This window comes from Grammomys surdaster, unplaced genomic scaffold, assembly GCF_004785775.1.
Source record: "Grammomys surdaster isolate TR1022 unplaced genomic scaffold, NIH_TR_1.0 164, whole genome shotgun sequence".
Classification (NCBI taxonomy): domain Eukaryota; kingdom Metazoa; phylum Chordata; class Mammalia; order Rodentia; family Muridae; genus Grammomys; species Grammomys surdaster.
Window position 1 is genome coordinate 5,140,311 of NW_021604612.1, and position 12,142 is coordinate 5,152,452.

A 12,142-nucleotide genomic window follows, 5' to 3' on the forward strand; every position below is an offset into this window, starting at 1 on the left:
GTCCATATAGAGATGGGTCCATATAGAGATGGGTCCATATAGAGATGAGGTCATTGTGGAAGTCGGTTCCGGAATGCTAAGCTCTCTTCCCGAGGTGGTGAGGCAGAAGGAGAAATGTGAAGTAGAGTCCTGTGTGTTTCCTGGAGACGCCGGGCTCCTTCAGCCTCCGCTCCCCATGCCTCCACCCTGGAGTCTCCAACCCCTCGTAGCCCTTGCTGGCTCTGTGGGTTTCAGCTCAAGCGTTACTTTCATAGAACAGTTTTTACCATTCAACCCTTCACCTCTTCCACCCTGTGTTTATGTGTAGTTACATCTCAGCACAGTGGCAGTGACACAGTTATGTGTAAGAGTGGCTAGTTATTCATGTGCTTTCCCCTAAATAATAGGCAGCATGATAAGCAGGGGTAGGTCCATCTCATCCATCTCTGTGTTCCTAGGAACTAATACACTGACTGCCAATGGTAGGAATGAAATAGGTGTAGGAGAATGGATGGGTGGGTGGGTAAGTGAGTGGATGGACAGACAGACAGACAGACAGACGGACAGATGGACGAACAGACAGATTGACAGGTGGATGGGTGGGTGGGTGAATGGATGATAGATGGTTGAATGGATGGATGGATGGCTGTGTGAATAGATGAACACATAAGTAGCTATGTAGAGAGATGTACAAAGACATTTGTTAACAATCACAGAAAGTCACTGCTTTCTGATAAATGGTACAAGGCTGTCTCTAACTCCAAGTCCTGGTTGAGACGGTTGAGATGAAGCACAGACCATTCACCTGGAGCTAGCCATGTGAAACGTTCTTCCACCTGGAATGGGAAGAGTCTGCGTCGTCAGAGTAACTCGTGTGACTTGAAGGACATTGGTCTATAAAACAAGTTAGGAGTAAAGTGTGAAGTGCTGGCTCCTTCTTCTGTACTCCTGTTGTCACTTTTAAGTGTCCCTCAGCCCCCACTGTTTGGGTACCACTCTCCTTCAGTTGTCCTTCCCAGGAGTTGCCCATCTCTGGGGGTTGACTCCTGGCATCTTGACTCCTGTTCACCCTATTGAAGAAGACTCACGGAAATGCTAGCACAATACCCTGTGTACAGTAGGTGCTAATTATGTCACTTGTTGCTAATACTCAACTAGAGACATCATAGGGGAGCCTAGAACACTTTATGCTCATGGGTGACCACCAGTCTGTATTGTCTGTGTACAGAAGTGTATTCACTAAAAACAGGAAAGGAAGCCAATGCTTTAATATGAGACTTTTAAAAAGTAAAAGAACAAAGCCTCACGACACGTGCCTTTAACCTCAGCACTCAGGAGGTGAGTGGTTCTCTTGTGAGTTTGAAGCCAGCTTGGTAGACAGAGTGAGACTGAGGACAGTCAGGGCTACACAGAGAAACCCTGTCTCAATAAAACAAAACAAAATGAAACAAAACAATTTCACTTTCTTGTCTACTGTGGATACGTTGGCTGGACCTAAAGGAAGGTTTTCCCACTGGTCATCATATCTGTTGACATGAATTCATCATGTGTGTCATGCTGGCCTTCTGGTCGATGGTCCTTCCTCTTATTACTCACACTAGGCCTCAGTAGCCAAGACTTTACTGTTCCCTTGGTCTCTTATCTACTGTACTCACATCAGTGAGCTAGGGGAAAGACAGATAGATAGATAGATAGATAGATAGATAGATAGATAGATACATACATACATACATACATACATACATACATTGATAGATACATTGATAGATACGTAGATAGATACATAGATAGATACATAGATACATAGATGGATAGACAGGTAGATGGATGGATGGATAGATGGATGGATGGATAGATAGATGTCTTTAGTGCTTACATGTGTGCAGCCTCTCTTCTGTCCTCCGTATAAGCTAGAGTCTTGCTGTAGCCACCGATGAGATGCAGCTAAGCTCTATCCTGTCCTCTCTCCATCTCTCTGTCACTGTCACAGGACTGTGTGCAAGCCTTTGTGCTGGAATGTTCCCCACTGCCCTCCTCTGCTGACCCCTTTTCATCTTTGGGCACATGGCAAAGATGAACTCATCCCAAAGCTTAAACCTCATCCCTTCCAGAAAGGTTTCCCCTCCTAAGTCATATCCTTCAGTGTTGTCCTGGTAGAAGGAGGCCCCCAGCACCCCGCCTTAGAGCGCCTGGCATGGTTGCAGTTTCACACCTGTCTGTGTCTCTGGTTTTCTGGCTTTGGATGTTTTGGTTGGTTGGCTGGTTGTTTGGCTGGCTTTTTTGCAGCTGAGTGTGGAACAGGGCATGTGCACTCTAGGCAAGTGGCTGGGTACACACCCATCCCTGCTTTCACCTGTCTCTTTATTCTGTTTGAGGAGAGATATGTACCAGGCATATTTACTCAAAATTCTATCCCTACCAGTTAGCACGGTAACTAACAAAGTGTAAAGCCTTTGTCCTGGACCTCGTAAGATGGCTCAGTGGGCAAAGGCAATTGCCATCAAACTAGACAACCTAAGTTCAATCCCCAGGCACTCCATGTGCACAAACCTGACAACCTAAGGTCAAACTACCAGAGCCCACACGGTAGGAAGATCAAACCAGCTCGTGCACATTGTCCTTTGACTCCCACACTGACAGGAAGGTACCAACAACAAATACATAAATAAGTATAAAAGGTGTTAAGTATTTGCTAGTTAAATGAGTGAATGAGGGAACACAGTTCTTGGCATGGCTAATTAGTATTTTTCATAAATCAGAGTTTTATGATTTATTATTTATTCACAAAGTATAAATCTATCCGGTCTTAAAGACCAGAGGCCATTCTACAGCCATACCACCCTGAGCAGGCCTCATCTCCTCTGATCTGAGAAGCTCAGTAGAGTCAGGCCTGAGGAGTGCTTTGATGGGAGACCGAGGGCCTGCAGCCGACTGTTGCAGCTCCTGTTGACTCTGCAGTCGGTGTCTTTCCATGCAGAGATGCCAGGAAGCGAGCTGAACCTGGCTCATAAGCCGTCATAGCCCTGATGGAACAAACCTGCTGAGAGTGTGTGTTCCTTCAGAACCTAAGAAGTGCTAGCCGGAACCACACCTCCACGGTTTACCTTCACACATGCAGGTGGCAGCACCAGCGAACAGGATGCTGGGAAGTTTTTGTTAAAAGCTGGTTTGTTTCGGACCACAGTGAAGTCTGCAGTTTCCTGATGCTCCCTCACAGATCTGCACAGGTCACCTCAGTCAGCACTTAGCAGAATCATCCAGAAAATAAACACTTGTCTTTGGTTTCTTTCCTACTTTTCTCGGGGGCTGGAGGAGTGGCTCGGGGTTAAGAGCACTTGCTTCTCTTGCAGAGGATCTGGGTTCACTTCCCAGCACCCACGTCAGATGGCTCACAACCACCTGTCACTCCAGCTCCAAGGCAGCCAGTGGCCTCTTCTGGCCTCCACAGGCACTGTGTTCATGTGTACAGACTCACACCAGACGAACTTATATGCTTAATTTAAATAAAAATAAAATCCTACAAATAAATTAAAAAGTAAGCAAATAAAAGTATCTATAAGCGAGCAGAAATCTGAGAAATGGCTAAGATCCAGTAATGGGCAGACGTTAAGTTCTCAGAAAGTATGTCTGCTGTCCGTGATCCTGTCCAGAACTCCCAAGACCATTTATTCTATTGGGAATATAGAGCGTAATTCAAAATTCCCAGGGCAACCAAAATCCTGCAGAATATAGCACGGGGCATTGTGAGGAGGGATCGGGCTGAGTCAGTCTCCTCTTCTGTTGGACAATGTTCATCATTAGTCATCATTACTCTACTAAAGTGGGATGTGGCCACACAAACGTCACACATCTGTGACCCTGTCAGGCACAGAGGCAGGAGGATGACTGGGGCTCACTGGCTACCAGCCTAGCGCCAGGTTTTGTGAGTGACCCTGCCTCAAGGGAATGAGAGAGAGAGAGACGGAGCAGGAGACTCAGTGTCCCCCTCTCACCTCTGCACACACAAGCACATACACAGTGCACACGTCTACCCATACACAGCACCTGCACATGCCTGTAGGAAAATCATCATGGAAGTCATTTTCAAATCTCCAGTCCCGACGCCAGCAGGTAGGTTGTAAGTGTGCAGAGCAAGGTCCAGTCAGCGATGACTCTGTAGCCATAAGGGAACAGCACCAGACAGCCTTGACTCTGCCTGTCCCCCGTGAGCGACTACATGATGGCACCATCTAATTCCATTCGACTTTCTCTCCTCTCTCCTGCTCCCTGACCTTGTGATAATGGAGCCCAGGTCACACATGCAGGGCAAGACAAGTGCTCTCCCCCCACCCCCTAGCTGTATCTCTAGCCGGCTTTCTTTCTAGAAAGAATCTGATTTCTATGAAGAGTTTGATTTTTTGGGGGGAGGGGTCATGTTAGAATGTGGCTCAGTGGCAGATCATACAGTATGCATGGTTGTTTGTTTGTGGTTCTGGGCTGAAACCCAGGGCCTTACTAGGCTAAGCAAGCACTCCATCAATGACTGACTCCCTGACCAAGGTTGTGTTTCTCAATCAGCAATTATTGTGTATATATACCTTTCTGAAGGCCTTCAGAATTGAAAACAGTCAACCAGTAGATACCTTGTTATGTAATAGATCTTGTCACCCTAGTGAACATATTTTTTTTTTTTTTTTTTTTTTGGTTTTTCGAGACAGGGTTTCTCTGTGTAGCCCTGGCTGTCCTGGAACTCACTCTATAGACCAGGCTAGCCTCGAACTCAGAAATCTGCCTGCCTCTGCCTCCCAAGTGCTGGGATTAAAGGCGTGCGCCACCACCGCCCAGCATAAAAATTATTTTAATGTGCATCCATTTTCCCTGCATTTTAGCATCAGCAATCTGGGTTGATCCTCTATCTTGGCTACTTAGTGAATAGTACAAGAAAATCCATGGGGGTGCATTTGTCTGTGGGTTTCCTGGTTCTTATTTAAAAGATTTGTTGGGTTGGGTTGTTGTTGTTAGTTGTTTGTCTATATGAGTGTTCACATTTATAGTGTCATGTGTTTGCAATGCCCACAGAGGTCAAAAGAGGGCGCCAGATCCCCTGGAACTGGCATTACGGCTGCTTAGGAATCTCCATCTAGGTGCTAGGAGCCAGCCCCAGGTCTCTGTAAGAGCTCGCTCTTAAGCACTGACCCTCTCTCTACCCATGTCTGGTTGTTTAAGGTCAAGGTTGATCTCGCATGCTAGCCGGTTCTCTGCTGTTGGGCATCTAACAAGGTGTGGCCGAACTTTAGCAAGTTTGCTTTTCTTTTATTTAGCTGTGTGTTTTTCTTGAAGTCTGGCCCCTTTCTGTATCATAACTCACACATGTTATACAGCAAGGAATACAGAAAAGCCGCTCTAGCCTGCCAGTGCGGTGTCTTTAAAGTTCGAGCTGCCAGGACAAACACCTCAGGGTTCTCATACAGAGTGTAGGTTAACTGGATGTCATACCTTCTTCCTCCTCTCTTTATAACAGGCAACAAATGCGCACACCAATGAGGTGGTTGCTGTTAAGAAAATGTCCTACAGTGGGAAGCAGACCCATGAGGTGAGTGAGTGCCATGCCTAAGCAGAAGTGTCAAGTTAGGATGAGGCTAGCCAGTCAAGTTAGGATGAGGCTAGCAAGTCCTCAGTTTTGAGTTCCCATGGAGAGGAGGGCAGCTAGTTCCTGGGATTGCCTCATGTGTTTCAGAAGTCACTGAAAAAGAGGAGTTAAGGGCTCTCGCCACAGTGACATGGTCTGAGATGTTGTCTGAGATGACGGACATGTTAGATCCCCTCTAGGGAATTATGGTATGAAGACACACGGGACAAAGCTTTCCAAAAATGTCACCCATAACAGTTATCTAAGCATTTAGCACAATTTTTTTCTCTTAAACTCAAGGACAACTTTATGAGTTTAAAAGAAAACCAGCCTAAGACAAGCGAGCTGTGAACCTCAGTGTCTGCCTGGTAGCAGGGGATCATGGAGAGGAGAAGGGGACAGATGTCCTTTAAGCTAGTGTGGAGGTCAGGCGCATGGCAGACAGAGAAAAGGTAAAGAGGCCCAACGTGTCCAGGGGAGCGAACCTAGAACAGAAACAGGCTGGGTAGCAACGGTTTGCGGAGCTTGCTTCTAACCCCCGCACATGGGACAGCCTGGTCTACAGAGCAAGTTCTAGGACAGCCAGGGATACACAGAGAAATCCTGTCTCTAAAAACAAACAAACAAACAAAAAACAAAAAAACGAAACAAACCAAAACAAGACCAACAGTGGGGGGCGGGGTGGACACAGAAAGAAGAAAAGAGAAATTATGCTTTTCTGAGTTATTCTGAGAAATGAGCCAGGTTAGGAAGCTGCATAGCTGCAGCACAGAAAACTACTGGCCACATTTTGTCGCTTCTGGGACCTCTAGTAAAGCTTTCTGACGTTGTTAATAACTGCAGTGTAGAACTCGGATGTGAGTAGTGGTTTATTTTGATATATTTGATTAGAGATTTGGACTTGAAACATGTACAGGGTAACCAGCTGGTTCGTATATTAAACATTTATCTTGTGTCTGTCAGACACATAAAAAGATATGTATGTATGTGTATATATATATGTATGTATGTATCTATGTATCTAATATATGTATCTATGTACATATGTACACACACTTGATAAATACTGCTTTCAGACTGAAAATTAAACATGTTTCTCTTGTTTCCATAGAAATGGCAAGATATTCTTAAGGAAGTTAAATTTTTACAACAGCTGAAGCATCCGAACACAATCGAGTACAAAGGCTGTTATTTAAAGGAGCACACTGCTTGGGTGAGTCACACTCTAGTCTTTTCTCTCTGGTAATTTTTAAAAATTACTTATTTGAGCCATAAAACTACGACCTCTGTCTGTGTCCCATTTGACCTTTGTAGCCGACTGTGTAACAGTCACCTCTGCTTGCCGCCCTGTCGTACGGTATGGATTCCATAGGATTAGTGCCGGTCTAGTCTGTCGAAAGCACTGTTCTGAGAACATTGAGCAGAGATGATAGAGTCAGTGTCGTCATGGAAAACCAAACATTAAACCCTTCGGTCTCCTACAGTTTTTCAACGTCATTATTATAGTTATCTTGCGTGTGCATGGTTGCCTTGGCAGACACGTGGAAGTCAGAGGACTTGTGGACGCTGTTTCCTTCCTCCCACGAAGTGTGTCACAGGAATGGCATTTAAGTCACCCGATAACAGCCTTTGCCACCAAGCCTCCTAGCCAGCCCTGCTCTTGGAATTTTGTTTTTAGACTTATTTTTATTCTATATGGATGAGTGCTTTGCCTGCATATATACCACGTGTGTTTACAGTGCTCACGGAGGTCAGAAGAGACCTTCAGATGCCCTGGAAGTGGAGTTACAGTCGTGAGCTGCAATGTGGGTGCTGGGAGCAGAAGCTGGGTCCTCTGCAAGTGCAGCCAGTCCTTCACTGCTGAGCTGTCTCTCCAGCCCTCATTAGACGTTTTATCTTTGCTGCTTCCACTCCCTGCCCCCATTCCGTTTGACTAAAACTCTGACGCGTTCCCTGACACTGTCCCTATACAAGTTTTACAAAGTGACATCACCACCATGTACCTGGAGTGGGGAGCTCTTCCACACATTCTGGGATTTTTTTTTAGGTGACTGTCAATGTTTGACACTGGCATGTCACCCACCATTTAGAATACAAAGGTGTTAAGCTTCATAGTTAATCACATTGGGCATTTTAGCTTAAAGTCCAGTATACCTATCTATGCTGGGTTGCTTGTGACACCAAGGCCCGTCAGGATCAGGAACACTCTGTTCCCAAACATTATGTGTGCATGCTTCTGCTCCAGCAGTTCATTTTGGTGTGTGTGCACGTTTCTCTGTATGCTTACGTGTACACATGCATTTCTGTGTGGTGTGTGTGTGTGTGTGTGTGTGTGTGTGTGTGTGTGTGGTGTATTAATGCCACAAGGTGAAGATTGGTGCCTTCCCCAGTCACTCTCCACCTGATTTGTTGAGACAGTGTCTCTCACTGAAACTGGAACTTGCTTTTTGATTGGACTGGCTAGCCAGTGAGCCCTAAGGAACACCCCACCCCACCCCCCGCCATGTGTGCATCCCCTGCACTGAGATTACAGGCGCACACTCATGTACCTCACTTTTACCTCGAGACTGAGCGCTAAGGTTCATGCTTGCAAGGCAAGCGCTTTACCCAGCGAACCATCTCTCCAGCCTCCAAACCACTTTTCAGCTGCCTAGAGCCACTGCTTCCTGTCTGAACAGATGTCAATCAAAGGAACATCTTACCTGGAAATCTGTTCCTCTGGCAGCTTCAGCAGCCTTAGAGGAGTCTGGAAAGACCTAGGTTGAACAAGATAAAAGCTACACATTCCAGTAACCAGAGGTCTTGGCAGAGCTCTTCCTCCAGGCCTGTTTGCTCTTCAGTTACATGGAAGTCTAGCCAGCTGGGTTACCTGGTTTCCAGCCACAACTAGTTTGACTACTAGTTAGAAAGTTCTCCTACACACTGAGCTATAAGAGGCAGGGAGACAAAGAGCACCAAGAGTGACCTGGCCTGTAGAAGAAGTACATAGCAGGGCTGTCAAGGGCTTGCTGTGAGGAACTAAGGAAAGCACTCTCAGCGACGCCGAGGGGCCTTTAACACATGGTTTTGAAGGAATAAGAACACAGCACAACTCGTTCCTGTCTAGTGTTAAAGTTGTGTTAGAACATGGTGACTTACCCCTGCGTGATACTGACTTCACTTCGGTGCACAACCAATACACACAGTGGGAAGCACATTCCGAGTTTGGAATTTGGTCCTTTTCTGGGCTAACACGTGCACTACAGTCCTCCCTGGTAATGCCAGGTCATGCTTGTTTCAAGCTTTAGGCAGCATGGACTCAGAGAACCACTGACTAGGGGGTTTCCTTTTTGGAGATGGAGAGATTTTGAGACAGGGTCTCACTGTGTAGCCCTGGCTGTCCTAGAACTCACTCTGTAGACCAGGCTGGCCTCAAACTCACAGATATGCCCATCTTTGCCTCCTGGGTGCCAGAGTGAAAGGTGTGTGCCACTACAATCTGACAACTGGGGTTTTTTTTGTTTACATCTGATGCTGAGGATTGAACCCCAGATAAATCAGGTACAAAACCTTGAGTTCAACACCAATCTTTCTGGTTTGTGTATTCTTTGACATGTTTTTTAGGTTACAAATTTTATCTTGTAACAGTGAGTAATTAAATCTACACCTTTAAAACCTATCATGAAACAAGGCAATGAGAAGAAGGTATCAGTTTGGATCGGGCACTCTCAGCTTGACCATCCACAGGGACTGTGTCTGTATCAACCCTCATAGACTGAGCCCAAGTCTAAGGGGAAGGTGACAAGGAGGGAAGTGTGGAAGATTATGAAAATCCATCTGTTATCAGGTGGCCAGACGAGGCAGGTTTGGGGCAGGCCAAATATTTTCCCTCCTGATGTTCTTAGTGCCTCGGTTAGTTGGTTGTGTGCTTGGTTGATTGGTTAGTCAGTTGGTCAATTGGGTACTTGGGTAGGTGTATGGTTGGTTGGTTGGTTGGTTGGTAACTTGAGGAACTTGTTACTAACTTTTATTATTCTGATCTTTCAATCTGTTGCAGTTGGTGATGGAGTACTGCTTAGGTTCAGCCTCTGACTTGTTAGAAGGTAAGCATGACATCACTGCTTTTGCTGTTTTCCCTCCATCATGGTCTCTGTGGGGCTGGGGAGACGGCTCAGCAGCAAGAACACTCAACCCTTTCGAGGACCCAAGTTTGGCTCTCAGGCAGATGCCTGTAACTCGGGGGACCTGGTGCCCTCTTCTGGCCTCCACAGGCACCTGCACTCATGTGCACACACATGCATAAGAATGCACACACACACAGACACAGACACTAAAATCACATCGTTAAGAAAGAAAGAATGTTATCTACTTCCAGACAAATAGACAAAGTGTAATTTGGGCCTGTGGTTGAAATGCAGTTTAAGGGCCCCTGGGTACACTATATAGATATAATCTCCACAGTATAGCTTATGTGTCTGAGTGATTTCAGCAGTTTCCTCTTGTTGAGTGTATGGTAGCCCCAGTCAAAAGCCAGCAGAGCCGTGTGAAAATGTTCCTGTCCACGCCTTTCCCGTAGCACGGAGGACCTCGTATGTGAGAGGGGCGGTGCTGTCAGCTCGTGTTACTATCTACCCATGAGCCGAATCACCACGGCCCTGAGCTCCCTCAGTGCTGCTGCTGTGTGTGACCAGAAGCTGTGTTTAAAACTCTATTTTAAAACTGTCTAAAGCCACCCATGACCTCTCAATAGAAATTGCCTCCTAGCCTCTTAGGTCAAGGGTAATGATAGTGACTCTGCAGAGGTGAACGATGTGGCCTAGAACACTGTCGGGGCTGATGAACCTGGGCCAGCTGGGTTAGAGCCAACATCGCTTTGACTCGCCATTGACCAGTTCATTCATGCCGCAGGCCTGTGGGGTTGGTTTTGTTGGTTTTGTCTTTGTGCGCTTGGTTTCCTCGTGTGTGCACAGTACAGTTTGTGTGCATTTAGGTGAGTAACCTCTCCAGTTGTCCTTTGGTAAAGTGTGTGTAACTCTGTGGTGTGGAAGGCTGGGCATCCATCCTGACCCTCTCTCCTTCTTCCTCAGTTCATAAGAAACCACTTCAGGAAGTGGAGATTGCTGCTATCACCCATGGTGCCTTGCAGGGGCTGGCCTACCTCCACTTTCACTCCCTGATTCACAGGCAAGTCCAGCTCCCTTTCCCTCTCCTTTCCCAGCTCCATAGCCCAGGACTGCGGGAATCAGCCTTGGGGCCAGTGTTAGAGGTGGGCGGGGCCTCCCGGCCTCTCCCATAGCTCTGTGAAGACAGCGCCATGTTATGTTTTTGGGGACTGTTTATTTGTTGTTTGTGGGTGGCGGTGGTCATGTTTAGTTTTAGATTTTTTTTTTCTCTTTTGAGACAGGGTCTTACAATGTAGCCCAGGCTGGCCCTGAACTCATAGTGTAGCTCTGGTGGAACTTGAATTCCATTCGTTCTGCCTCAGCCTCCAGGGAGCTGGCATCTGAGGCGTGTCCCACTACACTTGGCTTCATGTATGGGTAGCTGGCCTCCTGATGGCACAAGGAAACCTGTAGGACAGAAGCCAGTTGACTTGCATGCACAGAACTGCAGCGTGCTGAGCTAGTGCCTTTTCTGTCACAGGGGACAGGCGCCTCACATCCCAGAGGCTTCCCATATGTATTTTAAAAGGCTAGACTGGAGTGTATGTATCTCAGTAGCAGAACATTTGCATAGCACACACAGGCTACCACATATCCCCAGCACCATAAAAAATCATTTAAATAGACAAAGAACCAGTCACAACTGGTAAATATTGGTTAAACCCATTTACCATTTTATCAGTGGACTTAGCAAATTTTTGAGGTATGTTTCCTTGGAACCCAGGTATCATTGCTGGATTCTGACTCGCTTGGGCCTTTGCTGGGTTTCATCCCAAGCTACAGTTAAGTTTTCTGTTTGTATTTCTTACTTTAAACAGCACATTGTTTATGAAAGAAATTGAAAAGACAAAAAGGTCTTTTTAAAGGGTTTTTTTTTTCTTTTAACATTCGTTGAATTCAAAAATGAAAGCCAAGCATGGTGGCACACACCTCTAATCCCAGCACTCAGGAGACAGAGGCAGGAGAAACTGAATTCAAAGCTAGCCTGATCTACAGAATCCTTTCCAAGACAGTTGGGACAACATAGAGAGAACCTGTCTCAAGAAAAAAAGTTCTTTTTTTTTTTTCTTTAAGAGTATCATAGCCAGGCACAGTGGCATGTACATATATGTAATCTCAGCACTTGGGATGTAGAGGCAGAGGAATAGAAATTCAAGGCCAACCTATGCTATACAAAGAGTTCAGGACCTGCCTGGACTATATAGGACCAGTCTTCAAACAAAACCTGAATACCATTCATCTCATCTTCTTATTTCCTTGAGGGACATTTCATCGCCAAGCCCTTCTGTCATAAGAGAGTAAACAGTACGTTAGTTTTCAGTCCTTCTGCCCAGTGTCATCTCGGGAAGTTCAGAAACCCTTAAACCCATCGCTTCCTCTCCATTTTCTCAGCCGTGTCTTCCATAGCCCATCG

At 46.2% G+C, this 12,142-nt stretch overlaps 1 protein-coding gene across 3 annotated transcripts in view; it reads left to right on the forward strand.

The window, feature by feature from the left end:
* Nucleotides 1-12,142, forward strand: part of Taok3 (TAO kinase 3) — a 154,184-nt gene that overhangs the window by 74,917 nt on the left and 67,125 nt on the right. For all 3 annotated transcript variants that reach the window (XM_028765382.1, XM_028765383.1, XM_028765381.1), the window contains 4 exons: nucleotides 5,480-5,551; nucleotides 6,699-6,800; nucleotides 9,624-9,669; nucleotides 10,654-10,750. In XM_028765382.1, coding sequence (XP_028621215.1) covers nucleotides 5,480-5,551; nucleotides 6,699-6,800; nucleotides 9,624-9,669; nucleotides 10,654-10,750 — 317 coding nt within the window. The remainder of the gene's footprint in view (nucleotides 1-5,479; nucleotides 5,552-6,698; nucleotides 6,801-9,623; nucleotides 9,670-10,653; nucleotides 10,751-12,142) is intronic.